This window comes from Leopardus geoffroyi, chromosome B4 (assembly GCF_018350155.1).
Source record: "Leopardus geoffroyi isolate Oge1 chromosome B4, O.geoffroyi_Oge1_pat1.0, whole genome shotgun sequence".
In the NCBI taxonomy this organism is placed as follows: Eukaryota; Metazoa; Chordata; class Mammalia; order Carnivora; family Felidae; genus Leopardus; species Leopardus geoffroyi.
This window is the reverse complement of record NC_059341.1, coordinates 83,464,237-83,490,303: the sequence shown is the minus strand read 5'-3', so window position 1 is coordinate 83,490,303 and position 26,067 is coordinate 83,464,237. Positions and strand designations below refer to the sequence as shown.

Here is a 26,067-nt window from a genome sequence, read left to right as displayed (position 1 = left end):
GGGGCAGAGAGAGAGGGGGACACAGAATCTGAAGCAGGCTCTAGGCTCTGAGCTGTCAGCACAGAGCCCAACGTGGGGCTCAAACCCATGAACCACAAGATTATGACCTGAGCTGAAGTCGGACACTTAACTGACTGAGCCACCCAGGCGCCCCATTTTTTTAAATGTTATTCCTTTTTTTAAATTTAATTTTTAATTTTATTTTATTTTAGAGAGAGAGAGCGTGAATGGGGAAGCAGGGCAGAGGGAGGGAGGGGGAGAGAGAGAGAGAGAGAGAGGAGAATATCTCCACACTGAATGTGGAGCCCAATGCAGGGCTTGATCCAATGATCCTGGGATCATGACTTGAGCTGAAATCAAGAGTCAGACACTCAACCAACTGAGCCACCCAGGTACCCCTTAACTTTATATACACACACACACACACACACACACACACACACACATATATATATGTATATATATATATATATATATATATATATATTTTTTTTTTTTTTTTTAAAGTAAGCTTCGTACCCAGTGTGGAGCCCAATGCAGGGCTTGAACTTAGAACCCTGAGATCAAGACCTGAGCTGAGATCAAGAGTCACACACTTAACTGACTGAGCCACCCAGGCATCCCTAAGTTTTGTTTTTTTTTTGTTTTTTTTTTTTAACGTTTATTTATTTTTGAGACAGAGAGAGACAGAGCATGAACAGGGGAGGGTCAGAGAGAGAGGGAGACACAGAATCGGAAACAGACTCCAGGCTGAGCAGTCAGCACAGAGCCCGACACGGGGCTCAAACTCACGGACTGCGAGATCGTGACCTGAGCCAAAGTCAGACGCTTAACCAACTGAGCCACCCAGGCGCCCCAGATCCTAAGTTTCTTTTGTTTTGTTTTGTTTTTCTTTATTTTTTTTTAACGTGTATTTATTATTGAGAGACAGAGAGACACAGAGCATGAGCAGGGAAGGGGTAGAGAAAGAGAGGAAGACACAGAATCTGAAGCAGGTTCCAGGCCCTTAGCTGTTAGCACAGAGCCTGGCATGGGGCTCGAACTCACGAACTGTGACATCATGACCTGAGCTGAAGTCGGTCACCCAATCAACTGAGCCACCCAGGTGCCCCTCCTAAGTTTTTTTTAAGTAATCTCTGCAATCCAATGTGGGGCCCAAATGCACAACCCCAAGATCTAGGGTTGCATGCTCTACCAACTGAGCCAGACAGGTGCCCTGATTTTTTTTAACTTTACAAAAAGGTTATGCCATGTATAATCATCAGGGACTTTTTTTTTTTTACTTGATATTGTATTGCTAAAATACATCCCTATTATTGAGTATCACTGCAATAGTTCACTCATTTTGACTGCTGAATAATTTTCCATTGTGTGAAATATATGTGTGTATATATACCTAAAGGGGGAGAGAGAGAGAGAGAGAGAGAGAGATCACTGTCTATACATCCATTCTCCCATCGATGGGTATTTGGGTTGCTTCAAGTTTTTTTTTGCTATTGTGAATAGTGCTGCTCTCAGTATTCTTGTACATGTCTGCTGGTGCAGGTATAGAAAAGTTCCTCTTGGGTATATACATGAGAAGCGAAATTCCTGGGTCAGAAAGTATGTTTATTCATCTTTTGTTAATGTTTATTTATTTTCGAGAGAGAGAGAGAGAGAGAGAGAGAGAGAGAGAGAGAGAGCATGTGCACAGGGGAGAGGCAGAGAGAGGGAGACAGAGGATCTGAAGCAGGCTCCACACTGACAGCAGAGAGCCCAATGTGGGACTCAAACTCACCAACTGTGAGATCATGACCTCAGCCAAAGTTGGATGCTTAATTGACTGAGCCACCCGGGCGCCCTTGTTTGTTCATCCTTATAAGATGGTGTTATACTGTGTTCCCAAGTGATTATTCTAATTTACACCCCCACCAGGAGTCATAACTAGTTCTGTCACTTTGTATTCCCATCCACATCTGAACCAACGTATCTGTTGCCAAATTCTCTGCTCTTAACACCATGATGGTTAAAGGACTACCTTCTGTCCTGTCCAGGGGTCCTTTCCCAGAAGCAGTGTGAACACTGCATATTCACTAACAGAGGTGACTGGGAACTGGGAGCATCTCTGAGTCAAGTGCAACAAGGGTTACAGGGCCTGAAGTGAGGAGATTGGTGGGGCTTCTAGAACCCAAGAGACTCCATAGATCTCTAATGGATTGTTCTTCTTCCATGAATTTGGGAGCTTCAGTCTCCTCTGACCTGTTCTCAGCAACTCTTCCCACATGTGGGTGGATTAGGTGCACTCTCTGCCTTTGCTGTAACTGTTCCTATTTATCCCCAAGCTAGATATTGGAGGAAGAGACGAGCATAGGCCATTATCTGTGTCCCTCTTCTCTCCCTACAAGTGTACTGGATGGGACCAATGCTAGTGACCACTACTGCAGACCTCTCCTTCAAATTTCTGCTCTCTTCTGGGGCTTCATGGGAAAAGTCTGTGGCCTATATGACTTGCCACAGTATAGAGATGCTGGAGCCTACCAGTATGTCCCATTGTGCCTTCTCTACCTTCTCCCAGCACTCATCTCTAGGTCCCAAGTTCATCACCAAACTTGAGCACAACTGAACCTCGTTCCCCATGCTCTCCTTTCCCATTTTATCCTTTTCTCTCTCCAGACACCCCCATCCTCAGATTTTTCCCTAGGGATTAAGATTTAAGACCCTAATGTCCTGATTACAACCATATTAGGAGGCATTAGACCCTCCCACTTGTTCATAGTCATGACTCAGTTTCTTTCTTTTTAGTACTTCTTGCCAGGACCTTGTAAGTTAGGAAAGATGAAGTATAAGCTGATTCTGAAATTTAACTACTAACCCTTTTCCCCCTCCTCAGGCCCACACCCCCAGCCTATCCATGGAAGATAGCTTCTTCCTCCTAACTGTCTTTGTGGTTTAAAAGGCCAGGCTGAGGGTTTGGAAAGGAAGGTGCTGGCATGGGTTGGGGGTAGGGAACCTGGGCTTCGAGAAAACCAGACACAGCAGAACTATTCTGTCCCAGAGCTGCAGGGTCCACAGATTCCAGACCAAACCAACCAATGGGCAAAGGCCCTCTAATCCCAGAGAACTAAAGAATTCTCTTCAGTTATCCAACTTCCCTGCTGGACCCCACTCCTGACCCCCACCCCCACCCTTACCCCTGCCCGACTCAGAGGAGACTGAAGGTCCTCAGGAGCACAGTCTCATACCCCATGAAGTGAACTCAGTCTGACTGACCTTCCAAGCAGAATTGAGGAATGTTCTAATACAGATGACAGGACCATGAACTCCAACTTTGACACAAAGGGAAGGACAGACTTTTATACTCTCCCTATTCTTGGTCCCTTCCTCTCAGAGCCTCTCCAGCCCTGACACTACCCCTACCCTAACACCTATGGCTCTGCTCATCTCCCAGTGGAAGAGGGAGGGAAAATCCAACAGCTTTAACAGATGCATAAGTGTGGGCCCAGCCCTCCACAGCTGTGAAGGGGTTAAGAGGCTGGACCAGCCACTTCAGCCTGCCCCTCCCAGGGATTAAGAGTCCTCTATAAAGGGGACTGTCCACCCAGATCAGGCCAGGGGGGCATCAGGGACCCAGGCATTGTGCCCATCCCCCCTGCCATGTGGGAACTGCGGTCAGCCTCCTTCTGGAGGTCCATATTTGCTGAGTTCTTTGCCACCCTCTTCTATGTCTTTTTTGGACTAGGGGCTTCACTGCGTTGGACCCCTGGACCCCTGCATGTTCTGCAGGTGGCTCTGGCCTTTGGCCTGGCCCTGGCTACGCTGGTGCAGGCTGTGGGCCACATCAGTGGAGCCCATGTCAATCCTGCAGTCACTTTTGCCTTTCTTGTGGGTTCCCAGATGTCGCTGCTCCGTGCCATCTGCTATATGGCAGCCCAACTCCTGGGAGCCGTGGCTGGAGCTGCCGTGCTGTATAGTGTTACCCCGCCTGCCGTTCGAGGAAACCTAGCACTTAATACGGTAATGGTCAGCTAAGTGGGGCTGGAGGAACCTGGTACCCTGATTCCCTGCCTGGTGGTGGCCGATTGGTTCCTCAGGGGGCTGGGACATTTATGTGTGTGTGTGTGTGTGTGTGTGTGTGTGTGTGTGTGTGTGTGTCTTTCAAAGGTAGTTTGCAGGACTAAGGAAGGAGTAAGGAAGGCAAAAAGCCCTGGACTGTCTCAAGAAACCTGAGTTCTGATCTGAACTTTTCTTCAACTCCTTGCAGGTTCTTAAGGAAACTTATTTTACCTTATAGGGCGCCAGTTTCCTTATCTGTATAAATGGGTATAGTTATTTCCACCATGAAGAAGTATTATTAGGAAAAAATAAGAAACAAATACTGTGAAGAATACAGAAACAATTACTGTGAAGGTGGTTGTATTATCCTTCCTCTCCAGTCAACTGATGCCATAAGGGGGTTCCTATATGGGAAGCCTTGAGGAGGTGACATTGTGACAACCCTAATGAACTGCCTCCTTTCTTCTTCCTTTGCCCAGTTGCACCCTGGGGTAAGTGTGGGCCAGGCCACCACGGTGGAGATCTTCCTGACACTCCAGTTTGTGCTCTGCATCTTTGCCACATACGACGAGAGGCGGAATGGCCGCCTGGGATCTGTGGCCCTGGCTGTTGGCTTCTCCCTCACCCTGGGTCACCTCTTTGGGGTAAGCAGGAAAAAGAATCAACTTCTTGTTTAAGGATTCCAGGGCCCCTAAACCTTTCCTAACTTTTAAATTTCTTTCTGCCCACCTCACTGTCAAACATGAACATAATCCACCTGACTCTATCAGTCAGCACAGAGGAATCAACATTGTTCTATTCCTCTTTTGTGACCACTACATCTGGTCATTCTTGCCCCCAAAATAGAAATGTACGCATCATGGGGAGATGTGGGTTTTGCCTATGGATCTATAGTCTGTCCCCGATGAGGCATCAGTGCCTTCATTCCATTGTGGAACCCCCATGAAGCCTGTCCTTCCCTACTTGCTGCTGGCTGGAGGCAAGGTGCCAGCCCTCAAGGACATGTGGGTTGCGGGGAGAGAAGCTGGGGTGGAGTAGGGGAAAGTGTCTCAATTATGACTGTGTCTTTTGCAGATGTATTATACTGGTGCAGGCATGAACCCTGCCCGCTCCTTTGCTCCTGCCATTCTCACCAGAAACTTCACCAACCACTGGGTAAGTGAGGGGAGAGGGACAAGATCCTGAAGCCCTCCTGGATGGGTGTGGGCTGCAGGTTCCATGTTCGGCTCCTACCTTTCATCTGGATGTGTTAACTGCTTTACCAGCACTCAGCTAAAGGGGCTGTCACAGTTTGGCATGCCTATGGGAGCAGGATTCATTATTTTGCTAGAAAGAGAGGTTCTTGTTCATATTGTTCCTTCACTGGTTGGTCAAGGGATTTTTACTAGGTATCCACGGGATTCTAAACCTAGCACTGTGAGGACAGACAACTAAACAGGAAGTCAGAAACTTCTACTCTCAGAGCTCAGGATATGTGTAAGTAGAGATAGGCCTGGGCCTCATTCCAGTTCTGGCACATTATTGGCCTTGTGTGTGACCATGGCAAATGGTTCAGTCATTCTGCACCCCGGTTTCCTTAACATAAAATGAGGTGTTATGAAAAATAAGTATGAAAGTTATATGTGTGAAACATTTAGCACAAAATCTGGCATGGAATAAGTCCTCAATAAAAATTGGTTATGTTTGTGTTGTTTGGCCAAATGCCAGACAAACATACAGAAATAATTTTTAAAAAATTAAAAGCTGTATCCTTGTTTTCATGGCATCATTATTCACAATAGCCAAAAGGTGGAAGCAACCCAGTGACCCTCGTAAATGAATGGATAAACAAAATGCAATATGTACATACACTGGGATAATATACAGCCTTAAAAAAAGCAAAGTCTTACTCATGCTACAACCTGGATAAACCTTGAGGACGTTATGCTACATGAAATATACCAGTCACTGTATAATTCCGCTTATGTGAAGTATCTAGCATAGTCAAATTCATTGAAACAAAGCAAAACAATAGTTGACAGGGGTTGGGAAGAGGGAGCAATGGGGAGCTATTATTTAATGTGTATAGAGTTTCAGGTTTGCTAGATGAACAAGTTCTGGAGATTTGTTGTACAACAATGTGAATATACGTAACACTACTGAACTGTACACTTAAAAATGGTTAAGATGAGGGGCACCTGGGTGGCTCAGTTGGTTAAGCATCTGACTCTTGGTTTCGACTCAGGTCATGATCTCACGGTTCATGAGTGGAAGCCCTGCATTGGGCTCTGTGCTAACAGTGTGGAGCCTGCTTGGGATTTTCTCTCTCCCTCTGCCCCTCACACTGCTTGTGCTCTGTCAGTCTCTCTCTCTCAAAATAAATAAATAAACTTAAAAAAAAAAAAGAAATGATTAAGATGATACATTTTATGTGTTTTACCACAAGTAAAAAATTTTTCAAAGCAATATATAAACTAGTGCAAATTGATAAAAAATAGAATATATATGTGCTGAGATGTGGGATAAAGGAGTAGTTTGGTGAGTCAGAAAAGAAATGGTAAGTTTTGAGGCACTGAAGCAGTTTAGAATTTAAAAACAAACAAACAAACACTGATTTCTGCTTAAATAGTTCCCAGTTGTATGTGCCAAGTGCAGATGTCTGTTTTCCACCCATAGAGTTGGAAAAAGAATAGCCTTGCTCTTTTTTGTTGTTGTTGTTTAATTTTTTTTCTTTTAATTTTTTTTCAATGTTTATTTTTGAGAGAAAGGGTAGACAGAACATGAGCGGGGGAGAGGCAGAGAGAGAGGGAAACACAGAATCTGAAGCAGACTCCAGGCTCCTAGCTATCAGCACAGAGCCTGACGTGGGGCTCGAACCCACGAACTGTGAGATCATGACCCGAGCCAAAGTCAGACATTTAACTGACTGAGCCACCCAGGCACCCCACTTGCTCTTGATCCCTTCCCCAAGTCTGATTATTCCTCTCCTTTTCCTACAGGTATACTGGGTGGGCCCAATCATTGGAGGAGGACTAGGCAGTCTCCTCTACGACTTTCTCCTCTTCCCCCGGCTTAAGAGTGTTTCTGAGAGACTGTCTATTCTCAAGGGTGCCAGGCCCAGTGACTCCAATGGACAACCAGAGGGCACAGGGGAACCTGTTGAACTGAAGACCCAGGCCCTGTGAAAGCTCCAGTTGGCCAGAGGGAGTAGGAAGCTTCTGGGTTTATTCAGAGGGGCTGAGCCAGCCCCTGGATGAAGAAAGAGACTGGGGGAGGGACATGTATTTCTTTATTTTTTAATTTATGTGTGTGTGTGTGTGTGTGTGTGTGTGTGTGTGTGTGTTTTGCCTTTTGCCGTGTGAAATCTTTCAAGTTGCATTCATGAGCTGGTTTGTGCAAACTTCCCTTCCTCTCCATCCCACCTCTCTTCGCCGCTGTGTGTGCATGATTGTGCGTATGAATGTGAGTGAATGTGGCTGTGTCTAAGTTTTGGGGCACAGCAGGAGAGGTAGGGAAGGGAAAAAAGGTGTCATTCTTTACCTTCCTCTCCCAACCCAGTGTGGTGAGCACAGGAACCAAGACCTTTAAGCTTCGGCCTTTACCTTGCTGCCAAGTCAAGTTTATGACCCTAGGTTTCTGCAGGAGCAGGGAAGCAGGGAGTACTCTTCACAGGAGGCAGATGGAGACAAGGCATTCCAAGGGTTGGGAGGAAGGGGCTGGAGGCAGGGAGAGAGGAAATGGCGTTATTAGCCCAAGATCAGGTTGCAATTGTACCAGAAAGTTTTGGGGAAGTTAATCGCAGAGTGTAGTCTACTTATCTCAGGGATGCTTGCCCCAAGGACTTGGGTGGGGAAGTAGCTCTGAGAAAAGTGAACACTGGGGTTTGAACTGTTCTGTAAAGCCACATAAACTTGTCTACATCCACTGGCTGGGTTTTGTGTTCATTCTGATATGATGGATCTCTTTGGAGGCCCTGGGCCAGTGAGCTCCCAACCTAAACAAGGGGTAGGGTGAGCCTAGAATCTAGAAAAATTAACTAGTTTAGCTGTTCTGCCAGACATTCCCAAAAGGGCCTTCAGGCAGAAGGTACTTAAGCCACAGAAGGGTTCCCTAAAGTCAAAACAGGAAATCTGATGCCTGGAGCAAATCATGAGGCAGGTGAGCAAATCACGAGGGGGGGAGGGGGGGGTGGAGGGCGGCAGTAGGAGGGAAGAGTCTTTGACCCTCAGAGTTTTAATTTAGTTAGAGCAACTCAAAACACCCTTCAAATGGTATCTTTTACCCCTAGTTTTATAGTCTTCTTTATTTTCCTTTTTTTGTGTGTGCGTCTTTTCACTTTTCTCTCATGTGTCCTTTCATCTTCAGCAATTCTCTCTTCATATCCTAGAAATCGATTCGTTCTATTCAAATGATTAGTATTTCATAAGATAATTATTCGTTTGAGCCCTATCTTCTTTTGTCATGGGCAAAACACACCCATCAGAGGAGGGCAAAATACACTCAGCAGAGTCCAGAGGAGATTCTCAACTTACCAATGTATATTTACTGTTGTTCTCTTCCTTTTAGGCGTCTGCACGCTTCGCAAGCTTTATGCCTATCTCTCTAGCGCAAAAGGCACCACGCCCACAAAAGACCACTCTAGCCCTTAGCTCAACTCCACTTCCTCCCAAATAAAGCCTAATTTTTCTAACTAACCAGTGGGACTTTGGAATAATCCACTTGACTAGGAGAAGGGGAAGAGAATGTTTGTAAATTTACCTCTAATCGGATTTTGATTTCTATTATTTTAAGTTGGCAGAAAATTCATAGCGCTGTGGTTCTTAGCTCAATATAGGGAATGGACTCAGATAAAACAGTACGTGTACTCGCTTCCCTTTTCCTTACTTCATTACCTTCACCCCCTGCTCGCTTGGGGTCATATGCACCAGCCCAGTTCGCCCCGCCCCGCTCCCACGCAGGCGGGGATTGGTCTCGCTGAGCCGGGTGGCGGGAAAGGCTGCGGCCGGGGGCCTGCGGGCCGTTGGCTCCGCGGGGATCCTGAGGACCGGCGGGGAGCGGGTGAGTGTGTGGGAGAGAGGGCTCTAGCGGATGGCGTCCTTTCGGAGCCGCGGGTGCACTCTTGGCAAATGCGGAGTCCCTTTCCCGCCGCCAGGTTTAAAGACAGGAGGCGGGGCACGCGCTTTAGGTGCGCACGCGCAGTTCTTCACCCCCGAGTCCGAAGTAGGTGCCGCAGTGTTCCCCGTTTGCCCGAAATGCTCCTTTGTTCTCCCCGCGCCCCTCAGTACAGTTGGTCTTCGCGCAGGGGTGGGGTCGTGATGGGAAGGGGCTTGGAACTCTTGAGGTAGAACCGAAAGGTCCAGGGCATTTTCACTTCGGAACTTCCTTCCCATCCAGTTCAGACCCCAAACAAGCGCAGTTTAGCGATCAGCAGGTCGCTTGACTTGAATCTTGGGATTTTACGGCATGGATTTCTCATTCCCTTCCCTCCTTTCTCTCTGGTATAAGACTTAAGGAGGATACAGTTTTTGCTTGGGTTTGTTAGCTGGACTGTCAGCCACTAATTAAGCTCCTTCCCTTGAGTCTCAATTCTTTGCCCTTCGAGCTGCTACCAGAGTTACTTTATAAAAAATCAATCTGGTAATTTCAGATTATATTTAAAACTCCTCATTGGCCACCCACAGTTAGGCTTAAATCCTTAGTCGGCATCCATGGCCCTTCACAGTCAGATCCTCTCAGCTTCATTTTCTGAAGTTCCCTAACATTTTTTCTGTATCATGCACTTGACTCTGTCACATGGAAAGGGTGTATGCATTGTGCTGTTTCATGCCTTGGTACCTGTGCCCTGCTGTTCCCTCTACTTGAAGTTCTGGCCATGTCTTTGCCAAATGAACTTCTCTTTCAGGACTGAGCTCACTTGTCCCTCTGAAAAACGTCTGTTTCCAGTCTCCCCCCCCCCCCCGCCCCCCCCCCCGACCTTGGCCAAAGTAGTCACTTCTTTCTTTGTGTTCTTGAAGTTTTGTACCTCCCTCTATTATCAGTGTCGCTGATACAACCCAGTAAAAGCTCCTAACAGGTACCATGCACTGTGCTCTGTGACAGGTGGACAGACAGAGATGAATAGGACAGAGTTCCTGACCTTAAGGAACTCAGTCTGTATGGAAAAACTCATGTAAATGAGCCCTCTGCAGTTACTGGGTGACAAGTCTGCCCTGGCTTTCTTACTCCTCTCACTTTATACTCTCTTGAGCAAGCTTACTTACTGCCACAGTTTCACATACCTTGTATCCTGATGCCTCCAAATCTCCAGCTCCAACTTTTCCTCCCTCTACTTCAGTTCCAGTTTAGAAACTGTTTATTGATCATTTACATTGTGCTGGTCACAATGATTCCTGATCTCAAGGAGTTTATAATTTAGTGCAGTTGTTAGCAGTGGATTGAGTTAGAATCAGCAGGTGAACATTTTCAAAACACTCTGGTCCAAGCCCCACCCATTATAAATTTTGATTTTGGTAACTAGACTGACAATTCAAAGGTGAAAAAGAAATACTTTATGCCCTCAGGGAATATGCCCTCCTCCTGAGGGAGGAAATTTCAAACAATGTTTAAGTATTACAACATGGTCTGTAAATGCCATGATGGAAGTATATTTATGGCACAAAGTAGACACAAAGGAGAGAGAGGTCTCCTGCATGGAAAAGTCAGGAGGAGGTACCATTTGGGCAGAGCCTTGAAAGATAAAAGGATAGACTTTAGGGCATTCAGGAAGATTGTCTTGAGAGAGTAGCTTAAAAAGTAATCAGGGAGATTATGAAGGACTTTGTACGTAGACATTTGCAGCTGCTGAAACTTTAGTTTTGTATTACAGTAGTGCATGTTGTGGTAAAAATTCAAATAGTACTAAAGTGAAAGGTAAATATTTCTTTTATTGTAGCTCCCCCCATTCTCCCCAGAGACAGTCACCATGGAGTTTCTTATGTATTCATTGAAAGGTTTTGTTTTGTTTTAAGTTTATTTATTTTGAGAGAGACAGAGTGTGAGGAGGGGAGGGGCAGGGAGAGAGTGAGTCTCCCAAGCAGGCTTCACAGGATCAGCTCAGAGCCTGACACAGGGCTTGAACTCAAGAAACTGGGAAATCATGACCAGAGCTGAAATCAGAATTTGGGCGCTTAACTGACTGAGCTACCCAAGCACTCCATCCATTGAAGGGTTTTAAGCAGGGTGGTTATATGGCCAAATCTAGTAACCATTTTGTGAATACTTAAGAGAACAAGATGAGGCAGGAAAAGAAGTTAGGAAGTGGTTGAGTAATCTAAGCTAGAGATACTCAGGGTCTGAACTAAGGCAGTACCAATGGGGATTTATAGGGGCTGGATAGGAGAGCTTAAGGAAGTAGAATTAGCCCGAGTTAATGACTTGAGGTATCTAGGATGATGCCTAGCTTTCCTATGTGAATGACTGAGTAGATAGTGTCAGTCCCTAAAGAGATCCAAACTAGAAGTAGAGACACATTTGGGGGGAAGGTATTCCATTTTGGACATGTTGAATGTGAGGTATCTATGAGGCATAAAGATGGAGAATGCTATTCATTAGTGAAATAGGAGATCGGCACCATGAGAGCTCAGTATGGCAAGGGTATAGGTTTGCTGGCTAATGACAGAGATGGTGGTTGAAGCCATGGGAATGGAGGAGTTTGCCCACGGAAGCTGTGTAGTGTAAGACTGGAAGAGAAATGAAGACAAAGGCCTATGAACATCTGTGCTTAAGAAGGAGAGAAGGAGAAGCCAATATGGGGTCAAGGAAAGGTATTGTTTTATGTTGGATTTTCTCCTCCCTGAGATGGAAGAGCTTTAAGCAACTTACATGGGGATGGGCCAATATAAAGAGAAGACTGGAAACATGAGAAATGAGGAACAACCAGGGTGCCTGGCTGACTCAGTCAATGGAGCATATGACTCTTGATCTTGGGGTTGTAAGTTTGAGTCCCACATTGGGTATAGAGATTATTTAAGAAAAATAAAATCTTAAAAAAAGAGGAACAGTCAATTAAGGGACAGGAAGTGATTGATTAATCACAAATGGAGGGCTTAAATTAGAAGCAAAGAAGTCTGGGTGGGACTTGAAATATGTACATTTTTAGGCTTGGGCAGAGAAAGTTGAGAGAGTTCTTCCTTGTCTGATGACCTCAGTTGTTCCCTAGAGGAAAGGGGCAGAGACACCAAATGAGAGGTCCAGGAAGCAGTGCAGTTGAGGGGCTTGAGGATAACAGTGAAAGCTAGTAACAGTTGTTCCTTGGGAATGAGAATAGGAAGTGAACTAGGAACACTAAAAAAGATTTGCTGGGCCATGCTGAGGTTGGAGCCTACACAGTGGTTATGTACCATTCTGCACGGTTGTTTGGTTTTCTTCAGCAAATCTGAATCATAATTTAAGTTCGAGTCTAGAAAGTAGATGGTTGGATTGATCTGAGGTTGGGATCTTTTGTATGGTGAAAGCAGGGAAAGGAAAAAGATTGACACACCTCACAGAGAGTGATCCAATAGTAGGTTACGGGATACTGCTTGTGCCACCCCAGTTTGATCATTTGCTTTTCAGCTCAAAAATCTTCAAAGACTGACTTCTGGCTTTTGTTCTAAATCCTTGAATTGGTAGACAAAGACAAGGTTGTCCCATAAAGTCAGTTCCAACCCCTCATTTCTACTGCTTTCCTGTTAGTCTCACCTGCCCAGAGTAGCTCCCTCCCTGCTTTTGCTCTGGCAGTTCTCTGTCTAAATACTCTTCTGCCTCTCAGCTGCCTGAATCCTATGCAACCTTTGAAGGCCTGGGTCTAATCATACTTCCTCTGACAAAAACCTTCTTGACCACTTTAACCTGAAAAGAGCCCTAGTTTTTCAGAAATTTTTTTCAATATCACTTAATTAGAGCTTGTACTGATTTGTCTTTTATGTTGTTTGTTCTATATCGGGTGGGCTTTATTTCTGCAACTAAATTTCTTAAATTGCTTTAGCACCCACACAACATTTGTCTTTTCACCTTGGGGGCTCTACGTAAGCATTTAGTGATTGACTATAGAATCCAGTAGATGGAGAGGAAGTTAATATTTTGAGAGTCCTTACTTTGTGCTTAGCATTCAGTAAAGTGCCTGGTATCAGTGCTGCTCAAATTATCTTGGTAAAGGACAAGGTAGGTTTCTCCCCCCAAGCTGTTACATATCAGTACTTTTCTTTCTTTCTTTTCCCCCCCAGGTTTACTGAGTTACAATTGACCTATAACATACTTTTCTAAAAACACTTTTTTTGCAAAATACTGGGACTGTTTGATTACTAATGATAAACAATTCAAGTAGTACTAGAGTGAAAGATAAATGTTTCTCCTACCCTAGACTCCTCCTCCCCCGTTCTCCCCAGAGACAATCACTATGAAGTTTCTTACATAGCCAAGTAGGGTGGTTATATGGTCAAAATCTGGTAACCATGTTATGAATAGACTTAAGACTGGAAACAGGGATAGAGGTTAGGAAGCAGTTGAGTACTCTAGAGATAGTCAGGACCTGAACTAAATTGAATTACTAGAAAAATAACATGAAAAAACTACAGAATGTAGACTTTTAAAAATTATTAGATCAACAAACATTAACTCTCACCTGCCGTAAGACATTCTAAATGTGTACACTTTGTGTCTGTACTGTATGCAGACTGCTAACAGTTTGTGGACCAACAGTGGTCTGCATGCCATGCTTTGAGTAGTACTGCTTTCCATGCATGATCTGATTCAAACTTCCCCGTTTATTTTCTTACTATACTGACAAGGAAACTGAAGTTTAGGTTAAGCCACATACCCAAGATCACCAATTTGGTACTGGACAGAACTAGAATCCAAATGCCAAAAGTCATTCTGTTCATACTAATGATTCTCAAAGCTGGTTCTTAGAGTTGATTTGGGGCAGAGTTTTTGTTTGGTTTTATTTTGTTTTCAAGAAGTGAGTTAATTTTCTAATTTCAATACCAAGTGTATTTAATATTTTATCCTTTGTTTTTATTTGGTTCTTGCATTTTGAGGCCTACAAGTATTAATTTCAGAGGAATATTGCTTTGTCTGAACCACTTGGTACTTAGTTGAGTGACAAAAGTAACTAACATCCCTTTAAATGTCAAGGTCTGCTGGCTGTAAGATGTTTGGCAAAGTTCCCAGCTGTCTATGATAAAATGTGAAAGTAAAATAGAGTTAGTTTTTTTCATAAATTCAAGTTTATAAAATTTAATGGACTGTACTTTGTCCTGAGATTTTATTTGTAGTTTTTTTTGAAATGTTTATTTATTTATTTTGAGAGCGATAGAGAGAGTGAGTGTACATGCATGCACACGTTGGGGAGGGGCACAGAAAGAGAGAGAACCCCAAGCAGGCTCATGCTGTTGGCACAGAGGCCAATGCGGGGCTTGATCATGACCTTGAGATCATGACCTGAGCCAAAACCAAGAGTGGGACACTTAACCTACCAAGCCACCCATGCACCCGCTTTGTTGTTTTGTTTGGGGTTCTTTTTTTTTTTTTTTTTTTTTTTTTGGTGTTTAAATAGTGAAAATAGAATATATAGTAATTGTGTGGGAAGTTTTTTTTGTAAACAGCTTTATTAAGATATAATTTACATACCATAAAATTCACCCTTTTAAAGTGTACAGTCCACGGAGCTGGACAACCATTACCGCTATCTAACATTAGGATATTTTCATCACCCCCAAAAGAAACTCTGTAGGTACCTACTAACAATACTCCACCTCTCCTCCCTCCCTCCCTCCCACCACCCCCCCCCATTCTGGCAACTGCTAATCTACTTTGTGTCTGTATGGATTTGCCTATTCTGTGGACATTTCATATAAATGGAAGCGAACAGTATGCAACCTTTTGTGTTTGGCTTCTTTCACTGAAAATAACGTTTTCAAGTTTCATCCATATTGGAGCATGTATCAGTACTTCATTCCTTTTTATTGTTAAATATTCCATTGTTTTTTTATTCCATTCCATTTTTGTTTATATCTGTTCATCGGTTGATGGACATTTGGGGTTTTTTCCACATTGTGACTATTATAAATAATGCTATGAACATTCGTGTACAAGTTTTTGTGAGCACATACTTTTTATTTCTCTCAGATAAATATCTAAGAGTGGAATTGCTGGGTCTTATGATAACTCTGTGTTCAACATTTTGAGGAATTGCCTATTTTCCACAGCAGCTGAAATATTTATAAACAGCAGTATATGAGGGGTGTGTGTGTTCCTAAGTATCCTCAAGTTACAAAATTTAAAGTTGGTAACGTTATGTTAGTCTCCCTAAATTAAAAAAGTAAAAAATTAAAGATCTATCTATGAAATCCAGAACTTTGGAGGCCATTGCTTTCACAAAGCAAACCAAAAAATCTGAAAAATCTATCCAGGAGTTTATTATTGAAAAAAAAAAGAGAATTTCCCTCTTTTCCATTGATTCTTTGGCAAGCCAGGATGGTGCTGGTTTTTCTGTTTTGCCTCTGTTATGAGTGAAAGAGGCAGCATGGGGGAAGTTGTTTCCAAAACAGAAAATTCAGGAAGTGTAATAAAGTGCTCTGATTAGAACAGAGAAATTACAGTCTTGTGTTTATCTGTTTTGTCCCATGACTGGAAATAGTGTGTACGGCTTCTCCTTTTCCCTCTTTGCAGGAGGAAAGGATTTAGCAGAGCTAACTATCGTGAAACCCCACTCTCTTGTCTGTGCGTCAGGATTAACCTTTCATGTTCACAGCAACACAAGAGTTTGGGCTGCTTCAAAACTCATTTACTGTTTAAAATAAAAAAATAATAATAATAAAATAAAACGCAAAGAGGGAGGGCTGCTGAAAGAGACCAGAGGAGACTTTGGGAGAAGACACGAGGTTCCTGCATCCCTGTGGGTGGAAACAGTGAATGGACAATAACTCTCAGTCAGCCAGCCCAGCTGCCCCCATTCCTTCTGAAGAACTGTTAGAAGGAGACCTTTGGGCTAGGAGAGTGGGAATGGGACGGAAAACCTGTGAGCACAGCAATGGCTACCTTTGCTGTTTTTATTGAAAAGTACCATTTTGCTACAAGAATTGAAAACAGTGAATACCTTTATTTATTTATATTAAAAAAATTTTAATGTTTAATTTTGAGAGAGAGAGAGCAAGAACATGAGTGGGGTAAGGGCAGAGAGAGAGAGGGGTACAAAGAATCTGAAGCAGGCTCTGTGCTGACAGCAGAGCCTGATGTGGGGCTCATACTGACAAACTGTGAGATCATGACCTGAGCCAAAGTCGGCCGCTTAACCGACTGAGCCACCCAGTCACCCCAGGATACCTTTATTTATTTATTTTTAAGTTTCTTTGAGAGTGCACGTGCCAGTGGGGGAGGGGAAGAGAGAGAGGAGAGAGAATCCCAAGCAGGCTCTGCACTGTCCGCACAGAGCTTGGTGCAGGGCTCAATCTCATGAACCTCAAGATCACGACCTCAGTCAAAATCAAAAGTCCAACGCTTAACCCGACTGAGCCACCCAGGTGCCCTGAATATCTTTATTTTATTTATTTACTTTTTTAACGTTTACTTATTTTTGAGAGAGACAAAGTGCAAGTAGGGGAGGGGCAGAGAGAGAGGGAGACACAGAATCTGAAGCAGGCTCCAGGCTCCAAGCTGTCAGCACAGAACCCTGATGCAGGGCAAGCTGTCAGCATGGAGCCCAATGTGGGGCTCGAGCCCACGAAATGTGAGATCATGGCCTGAGCTGAAGCCAGATGCTTAATTGACTGAGCCACCCAGATACCTCCGGAGCATTCACATTTTTATGTGGTTGTTATTGTGAACCTTCTACTTTATGTGCCTTTTTAAAAATGTAAGCCTTTGAATTTTTATTTATTTTAAACACCTGTTTTTAAAATGTTTGTTCATTTTTTTAATCCTTTTTTTAAATGTTTATTCATTTTTGAGAGTGAGAGAGCATGTGCATGCATGCAGGTGCCTGAACAGGGGAAGGGCAGAGAGGGGGGGCCAGAGGATCTGAAGCAAGCTTTGGGTTGACAGCAGAGAGCCAGATGCAGGGCTCTAATTCACAAACCAAGAGATCATGACCTGGGACACGTGTGTGGCTCAGTCAGTTGAATGTCTGACTTCGGCTCACATCATGATCTCACAGTTCATGGGTTCGAGCCCGCATCAGGCTCTATGCTGACAGCTCAGAGCCTGGAGTCTGCTTCAGATTCTGTGTCTCCATCTCTCTCTGCCCCTTTCCTGCTTTCACTCTGTCTCTCTCTCCCTCAAAAGTAAATAAACATTAAAAAAATATTTTTTTTAAATAAAAAAGATCATGACCTGAGCTGAAGTCAGAAGCTTAAATGACTGAGCCATCCAGGTGCCCCTAAGCTTTTGAATTTTAGTGTGCAGTGTTTTTTTGTTTTTTGTTTTTGCTTTTGATATTTATCCATTTTAAGGGAGAGAGAGCAGGGGAGGGGCAGAGAGAGGAAGAGAGAGAAAGAATCCCAAGCAGGGCCCAAACCCAAGACCATGACTTGAGCCCAAACCAAGAGCCGGATATTCAACCAACTGAGGCACCCAGGCGCCCTGTAGTTAGTTTTTATATGATATATTGTTTATTAACATTCCAGAGTTTTCCTAACTGTTCCCAGACTTGGGATATCTGATTTGTTTCCAAGGCTTTGCCATTAAAGATAACTCATCTATAAACATCTTACTGAAGTGTATATTCTCTATTCTCTCTGAGACTCTGAGACTGTTTCTTTACCTGTGAAATGGAAATGATTGTATTTATCACTTAGGTCTGTTGTGAGGTTCAAAGTGAAGTTAAAGCTATGAAAACATTTTATAAACTAGAATGTATTAGGAAGAGGTATTGTTTTTGGTTTTGTATCAGTGATTACTTCTCTTTTTTGAATTGTTTTGTTGGGTTGTAATCTCCAAAATGAGCTCATTGGTTCAAAGGTTATAACCCAGGATAATCCATTAATTCAAAATTAATTCTTTCAGAGGCACCTGGATGGCTCAGTCAGTAGAGCAGGTGACTCTTGATAAAGACTTGTTTATGTACCTTAAGGGAAAGGATATAGCTGAGATTATATAATAGCTACTTTTTGTATATGTGTGTTCAGCTTTTCCTTTTATGAAACATTGGTGTTAATAGATGTTCGTGGGGTTTTTAAAAAGTTTATTTTTAATGTTCCTATTTTTAATATCCTTACCAGTCAAGATCGCTTCTCCAGCTTGGGGGATATATAATGGTACATGAAATCATAAAGCATGAAAACCACTGATTTTCATTTTAACTTTATATTATCCATCTGAGTTTGCAATGTGTTGTGATGTAACTTAACTGGATTTTCATAATACAATAACCGTATAATGGAAGTGGGGTAGGGATCTGTCAGTTCAGGACCTCTGGGGAGCAGACACTTAGATAGAGTTAGGAGTGCCTGTGATAGATCAAGGGGCTAGCAAAGTTGGGGGCGGTGAGAGTCTCAGCTGAGCCAGCGAGAAACTCAGAGGCAAAGATTGCCTAATAGAGGAATCCTTGTTGGACAGAAATGGCTAGGCCCCAGGACCCCTATGCTTATCATTAGCTGGGGGACTGCCCAGGAAGGATGGGACTGAGGTGGATCCTGGAGGAGCTGTCAGCTAGCTGCATTCTTTGCAGCTGAATGACAAGTTCTGTTCTTTTCTTTTCTTTTCTTTTCTTTTCTTTTCTTTTCTTTTCTTTTCTTTTCCTTTCTTTCTTTCGAGAGGGAGAATCTTAAGCAGGCTTCATGGAACCCCAAAGAGCCTGATGCAGGGTTTGATGTCATGAGTGTAAGATCATGACCTGAGCCAAAATCAAGAGGTGGACGCTTAACCAACTGAGCCACCCGGGCGCCCCCATAAGCTCTTTCTTGAAGAAAAATCTCTGAACGGGCACCTCTGTGGCTGCCACAGCATCCTTTCTGTGACTGACTGACTTGGTGAAGAATAGGAAGGAGGCAGTGAAGCTAGGACTCTGATCCCACCTCTGACCATTGTACTGTTCTTTGTGTTTGTTTCTACTGAATGATTCTCCTATGAAAGAATTGAATGCATTCAGAAATGCATAGGACAACATTTAGTAGAGGAGAATAAGACAATCAGATTGTAAGTGGTCTGGGAGAGGAAGATGAGACCAGACTGAGTAGCTTCTAGTTAAATGAATGAAAAGAGTGAACTGTAAGTTTTCTGTCCCTGGCTGATTTTTTTAATAGTGCGTTCCACAGCTGAAACACCTGTGAGAGCTCTGTTATTCCAGTTCTTTTTTTTTAATGTTTATTTATTTTTGACAGAGAGACAGAGCATGAGTGGGGGAGGGGCAGAGAGAGAGGGAGACAGAATCTGAAGCAGGTTCCAGGCTCTGAGCTGTCAGCACAGAGCCCGGTGCGGGGCTCAAACCCACAGACCGAGAGATCATGACCTGAGCCGAAGTGGGACGCTCAACCGACTGAGCCACCTAGGCGCCCCTGTTATTCCAGTTCTAATGAATAGGCCCAAGATTGCCAGCTTGCTTCATAACCTGAAAGCTTTATAATAGGTCTTCTGACCCGTTTCTTCTTCTGATTTGCCTGTGTCTTTCTGGTTTTGTCAAAACTGCAGGGGATTAGAACCTGAGGTCCTGCGTCTCTTACATAACATCTTCCCTTCTCATGTCTGCAAGGGCTGCTCCTTTGCTATCTCCTTTCCCCTCCCCTATCTTAGTTTGGTTGCCAGGTAATAGGTAGTCAGGTAACAGGTAGCTCTTACTACCTCTGTTAATTTTGCCTTTCAGGTAAAGTGGTGATGTGTTGAAAGCAGATGTTTGAGTACTCTGCTGGGCCAATTTTACATATACTGAATCTTTATATAGAATTGATCTACAGTGGAGGAGGCAAGATATAGGGGAAGGAGAGATGGGACTGTATGAGGTTATCTTTCTTATTAGAGCCTCGCAGACATGGCTTTGTCTCTCTTGTTAGAAGACTTTATCATTTCACACCTTTTAGTGCCAGAGTGGGATGCTGTGTCTTATTTTGAGGAGGATGTGCTAGTGCAGCATCTTTATGGACCGTTCTGTTGTCAGCTTCCTAGGCTGCCACTTGGAGAGAGCAGACAGGGAAGCCCTTCAGTCTGGGTGTGTGTGCGTGTGTGCACATAGGTAAGCACACCAGTGATCTGTCTGGAAAAGCTGGAAGGGGCGCCTGGGTGGCTCAGTCAGTTAAGCATCCGACTCTTGATTTCAGCTCAGGTCTTGATCTAAGAGTTGCGAGTTAAAGCCCCACACTGGGCTCCACACTGTGGAGCCTACTTAAAAAAAAAAGAAAAAGAAAAAGCTGGATGTAGCTAAGGAGATAATCAGAGATCTCACACACTATACCTACCACACTGAACCCCAGGTCTCAGGGTCTACAGGTCCTATGAGAAAGGGCATTGAAGAGAAGTCTCCCTTCAGACTTTATAGTTGGTCATTCAGTGAATGTTTTACAGGCTCTCTCTTGCTGGGCTAAGCGTTCAGAAAGTAGATTAGCACTAGGAGGGGGTAGAGGATAGCAGGTAGCCTGGAGAAGTAGACCAGTTACATAAATGCAAGGAGATAACATCAAGCATTAAACCTCAGTGTCTTGGATACTATCCATTTCCTCTGGGGGAACAGGGGTGGAGTCAGGCTGGAGGTAGGTATGGAACAGGGAAAGGTCTTTTTAGAGGAAGCTACCAAGGGCTGAGAGCAGTGTAGCTGAATGTGCTGAGGGGACAGGATTGACAGATATTCCCGATTTTCCACAGGAACGGGTTAGTAAATGCAATGTGTTTGTGTGTGTCTGTGTTATCAATGTCAGGTTCTGAAACATCCAAGATTCTGAATCTCTGCCTACTTGATTATCCGATGAGGGTGTAAGGATTTTAATCAAAAGAGACGTGCTTTAGAAAAGGAAGATGATTCTTCTCTAGAGAAAGATGGGGAGTTTAATCAGTTTAATTCTTTTCCTCACCCATTCTGTTAGACACTAGCTTCTACTAAGATTCCCAAAATTTAAGAGTAATATTGGGGAGGAGAGTGAAGGAACTTTCTCCATGCATCTCCAGTGCCTCAGATGCCTCAGGGCTCCTAGAAGTGTTAGAGCCTACGTAGCATCACTGTATGGTCAAAGTTGGGTTTTTGAGCCCTTGTACATAGAGCTGTAACAGGGCGTGTGGAAGGGCTATGGGAGGTGGAGGGAGCTGTAAAGGAGAGGGAAGCTCATTCCCCCCCTCCTCTAAAAGGCTACAGAGCTCTCTGAGGGTGAAAGTTTCAGAATTGATGCCTTTCTCTAACCAACCTTTCTATGCATTATCTTGACTCTGAAACAGACTGTTTTCATAGTTTCAGTTCTAAGTTATTAGAGTATGGGGCAGGTACTTAATTCTTAGGCTTGGAGCCTCCTTGTTTTTTTGTTTTCTTTTTGTTTTTTTCAATGTTTATATATTTTTGAGAGAGAACATGCACGAGTGGGAGAAGGGGCAGAAAGAGGGGGTTTCTGAAGGGGTCTCTGCGCTAATAGCAGAGAGCTCGATATTGGGCCTCAAACTCAGGAACTGGAGATCATGACCTGAGCTGAAGTCAGAACTTAACTGACTGAGCCCCCCAGGTGCTCCACCTCCTTGGTTTTGGTTAGGTAGAAGCCTTAATTTAAGCTTTTCCTGGAACTAGGATTAGCACTTTTGGTTCTGACAAAAGCAAAGCATTTGAGGACCTTGTTCAGAATACTCAGAGCATTAGGGTCCTGTTCTGTTCCCCTCTCCCTTTCATGGAGAGAACCCTACATTTGTTTTCTTTCCCTGTCTCTGCAGGCCTCATCATTTCTGTGTCCTGCTTCTACATATCTTATATCTCTCGTGGTCGGTCCACTGGTGTGTGGACTTGTACATGATGAATTGTGAACTTCTAGCCACATGTAGTGCCCTTGGGTACTTAGAGGGAGACACTTACCACAAAGAACCAGATTGCTTAGGTGAGTACCTTTTGGAGAAAACAGGTACAAAACTTGCTTGAATCGAGGAGATCTGTAGAATTTCTCAAGTCCTGGGTATGAATAGCACATGGGCCAAGGTGGAGCTTCTTCCAGGGTTTCTTAAGTGTTTATTCTGTCCCTAAAGAGAGTGTAAAGGATTTGATCCGCTACTTGAGGCATGAGGATGACACTCGCGATGTGCGGCAACAGTTGGGGGCAGCCCAGATCCTGCAGAGTGACCTTCTACCCATCCTTACCCAACACCGCCAGGACAAGCCTCTCTTCGATGCTGTTATCAGGTTGGTTCCCCAGTGTTTTAACTTTTACCATGCACCAGCCCTTGGTGTTTGAGCTGGTAGGTTTTAGTGGGGTTTGTTTTGTTTTGTTTTTGCTTTTTTTTTTTCTAGTAAGTTTTTTGTTTTTTTTCCCTTTAATTTTAATTTTTTAAAAAATTTACATACAAATTAGTTAGCATATAGTGCGACAATGATTTCAGGAGTAGATTCCTTAGTGCCCCTTATCCATTTAGCCCATCCCCCCTCCCACAACCCCTCCAGTAACCCTCAGTTTGTTCTCCATATTTATGAGTCTCTTATGTTTGTCCCCCTCCCTGTTTTTATATTATTTTTGTTTCCCTTCCCTTACGTTCATCTGTTTTGTCTCTTAAAGTCCTCATATGACCTCAGTCATATGATATTTGTCTTTCTCTAATTTCACTTAGCATAATATCCTCCAGTTCCATCCACGTAGTTGCAAATGGCAAGATTTCATTCTTCTTGATTGCTAAGTAATACGCCATTGTGTGTATATATATGTATATATGTATATATATATACTCCATATATATATACATATATACATATATATATGCATATGTATATATATATGGAGTATATATATACTCCGTTGTAGTAATACTCCATTGTATACATATATGTATATATGTATGTGTGTGTGTGTATATATATATTTATATATATATATATATATGTATATATACATATATATATATATATATATGTATATATAATACTCCATCTTCTTTAAATATTCATCCATCGATGGACATTTGGCCTCTTTCCATACTTTGGCTATTGTTGATAGTGCTGCTATAAACATGGGGGTGCATGTGTCCCTTCGAAACTGCACACCTGTATCCCTTGGATAAACACCTAATAGTGCAATTGCTGGGTCATAGGGTAGTTCTATTTTTAGTTTTTTTTTCCAACGTTTATTTATTTTTGGGACAGAGAGAGACAGAGCATGAACGGGGGAGGGGCAGAGAGAGAGGGAGACACAGAATCGGAAACAGGCTCCAGGCTCTGAGCCATCAGCCCAGAGCCGGACGCGGGGCTCGAACTCACGGACCGCGAGATCGTGACCTGGCTGAAGTCGGACGCTTAACCGACTGCGCCACCCAGGCGCCCCTATTTTTAGTTTTTTGAGGAACCTCCATACTGTTTTCCAGAGTGGCTGCACCAGCTTGCATTCCCACCAACAATGCAAAAGAGATCCTCTTTCTCCGCATCCTCGCCAACATCTGTTGTTGCCTGAGTTAATGTTAGCCATTCTGACAGGTGTAAGGTGGTATCTCATTGTGGTTTTGATTTGTATTTCCCTGATGATGAGTGATATTGAGCATTTTTTCATGTGTCGGTTGGCTATCTGGATGTCTTCTTTGGAGAAGTGTCTATTCATGTCTTTTGCCCATTTCTTCACTGGATTATTTGTTTTTGGGTGTTGAGTTTGATAAGTTGTTTATAGATTTTGGATACTAACCCTTTATCTGATATGTCGTTCACAAATATCTTTGCTTTTGTTTTTTAATTTTTTTAATATATATATGTTTTTATGTTTATTTGTTTTCAAAAGAGGAGGAGAGAGCATGTGAGCAGTGGAGGGGCAGAGAGAGGGGAACAGAGGATCAGAAGTGGGCTCTGTGCTGACAGCAGACAACCCAATGCGGGGTTCAAACTCACGAATCACAAGATCATGACCTGAGCCCAAGTTGGACATTTAACTGACTGAGCCACCCAGGCACCCCGTTTTTAAATTTTTTTTAACATTTATTCATTTTTGAGAGACAGAGACAGAATGTGAGTGGGGAAGGGGCAGAGACAGAGGGAGACACAGAATCTGAAGCAAGCTCTGCGTTGTCAGAACAGAGCCTGATGTGGGGCTCGAACTCATGGACCGCAAGATCATGACCTGAGCTGAAGTCATACACTTAACTGACTGAGCCACCCAGGCACTCCATGAACTGGTAGATTTTGGTGTTTGATGTAAGAACATCTCCCTCTTTCATTGTTTCCCCAGGCTGATGGTGAACTTGACACAACCAGCTTTGCTCTGTTTTGGCAGTGTGCCCAAAGAACCTAGCTTTCGTCACCATTTTCTGCAGGTGCTAGCCTACTTGCAGGCCTACAAAGAGGTGAGGTTTTCCTTCAGAGTCCCTGGGGCAGAAGTTGGGGGCAGTAGGGAAGGAGAAGGTGGGTGCCACTTAAGGTCCATTCCCCTATCTTACAGGCCTTTGCCAGTGAGAAGGCTTTTGGAGTCCTCAGTGAAACTTTGTATGAGCTGCTACAGCTGGTGAGTGGGTCTCCACCTTCCAGGATCCCAGGGGGCCATCAGTGTCTTGCTCCTCCTTTGGACAGGGCGCCAGGCTGGGCATTGTCAGGACAGCACAGTTTGGAGATATGGCCCCAGTCCTTGCAGATGTATAGTCCCATCCATTGTCTCTGGCTGCCTCCAGAGTGCTTGAACTCTTTCCTTCCTTCTTTTTTTTTTTCTTTTTTTAAAATGTTTATTTTTGAGAGAGAGAGAGAGAGACAGAGTGCGAGCAGGGGAGGGGCAGAAAGAGAGGGACACATAGAATCTGAAGCAGGCTCCAGGCTCTGAGCTGTCAGCACAAAACCCCATGCTGGGCTTGAGGTCATGAACCGCAAGATCATGAATTGAGCCAAAGTCAGACACTTAACCCTGAGCCATCCAGGCGCCCCTCTTTTCTTCCTTCTTAATCCTGGTTCTCTTCTCAGCCTACGTCCCCCAGCCTGGGTAGATGCTGCCTGCCTTCCACAGGGAGTGTCTTCCTCTAACTGTCCTTCTGACTAGGGCTGGGAGGAACGACAAGAGGAAGACAACTTGCTGATTGAACGGATCCTGCTGCTGGTCAGAAATATTCTCCATGTTCCAGCCGACCTTGATCAGGAAAAGGTGAGAGGTTGTCTGCTTTCTTATGCTTGGTTAGGATGAGGTGCCCGTTTTTGCTTTTCTGTCCTCTGACAGGTCAGGGGGAACCTTGCTCAAGAGATGAGTTGGAGAGGGGCGCCTGGATGGCTCAGTCGGTTGAGCGGCTGACTTCAGCTCAGGTCATGATCTCACGGTCCGTGAGTTCAAGCCCCGCGTCGGGCTCTGTGCTGACAGCTCAGAGCCTGGAGCCTGTTTCAAATTCTGTGTCTCCCTCTCTCTGACCCTCCCCCATTCATGCTCTGTCTCTCTCTGTCTCAAAAATAAATAAACGTTAAAAAAAAAAATTTTTTTTTTTTAATTAAAAAAATAAAAAAAAATAATAAAAAAAAATTAAAAAAAAAAGAGATGAGTTGGAGAACCTCAAGGCAGGGCAGTGAAACTGAATGACCGCTCTTCCTCCCCTTATCACACTCACTGCTCAGAGGATCGATGATGACGCCAGTGTCCATGACCAGCTTCTCTGGGCAATTCACCTCAGTGGCCTGGATGACCTGCTTCTCTTTCTGGCCAGCTCACCTGCTGAGCAACAGTGGAGCCTGCATGTGCTAGAGATTGTCTCCCTTATGTTTCGTGACCAGGTGAGTACCTGGCCTATTTCCCCAGTCCCTTCATCCATGTACTTTTCTGCTATATAGCCAGAATTACTCTTGTAATAATGCCCGAATTATCTGGTGGCAGATGGGGAACAGAGTAGCTACCTCTTGAATATGGGGTACATTCAACAGTCCTATTTAATTCACCTTTTCTGTCCTCACTAGGACTGAACCTACAATAAGGAATGACAGTCCTTCTGACT

The 26,067-nt window shown here is 43.9% G+C and overlaps 2 protein-coding genes across 4 annotated transcripts in view; both read left to right on the top strand.

Annotated features, from left to right (window-relative positions):
* Positions 1-3,573: 3,573 nt before the first annotated feature.
* Positions 3,574-7,935, top strand: LOC123590138 (major intrinsic protein of lens fiber). The gene is made up of 4 exons (XM_045463004.1): positions 3,574-3,993; positions 4,512-4,676; positions 5,107-5,187; positions 7,011-7,935. The coding sequence occupies exons 1-4, from the start codon at positions 3,634-3,636 to the stop codon at positions 7,194-7,196; spliced, it is 792 nt and encodes a 263-aa protein (XP_045318960.1). The 5' UTR covers positions 3,574-3,633; the 3' UTR covers positions 7,197-7,935.
* A 401-nt stretch (positions 7,936-8,336) lies between these two features.
* TIMELESS (timeless circadian regulator) overlaps positions 8,337-26,067 on the top strand; it is a 30,845-nt gene continuing 13,114 nt past the window's right edge. For 2 of the 3 annotated variants that reach the window (XM_045463002.1, XM_045463001.1), the window contains exons 1-7: positions 8,337-9,069; positions 21,862-22,022; positions 22,168-22,321; positions 24,339-24,453; positions 24,549-24,611; positions 25,134-25,235; positions 25,694-25,849. In XM_045463002.1, the coding sequence (XP_045318958.1) occupies positions 21,938-22,022; positions 22,168-22,321; positions 24,339-24,453; positions 24,549-24,611; positions 25,134-25,235; positions 25,694-25,849 (675 nt within the window). In that variant the 5' untranslated portion in view covers positions 8,337-9,069; positions 21,862-21,937. Of the gene's footprint in view, positions 9,070-20,713; positions 20,824-21,861; positions 22,023-22,167; positions 22,322-24,338; positions 24,454-24,548; positions 24,612-25,133; positions 25,236-25,693; positions 25,850-26,067 lie in introns of those variants that run through there. The other variant, XM_045463003.1, reaches the window with a different exon arrangement.

Bases quoted from the DNA above. Each gene is read 5' to 3' on its own strand.
- LOC123590138 (XM_045463004.1), top strand. From the start codon at position 3,634: ATGTGGGAACTGCGGTCAGCCTCCTTCTGGAGGTCCATATTTGCTGAG. The intron at 3,994-4,511 runs GTAATGGTCAGC...TCCTTTGCCCAG, and splicing joins GAAACCTAGCACTTAATACG to TTGCACCCTGGGGTAAGTGT. The intron at 4,677-5,106 runs GTAAGCAGGAAA...TGTCTTTTGCAG, and splicing joins CCCTGGGTCACCTCTTTGGG to ATGTATTATACTGGTGCAGG.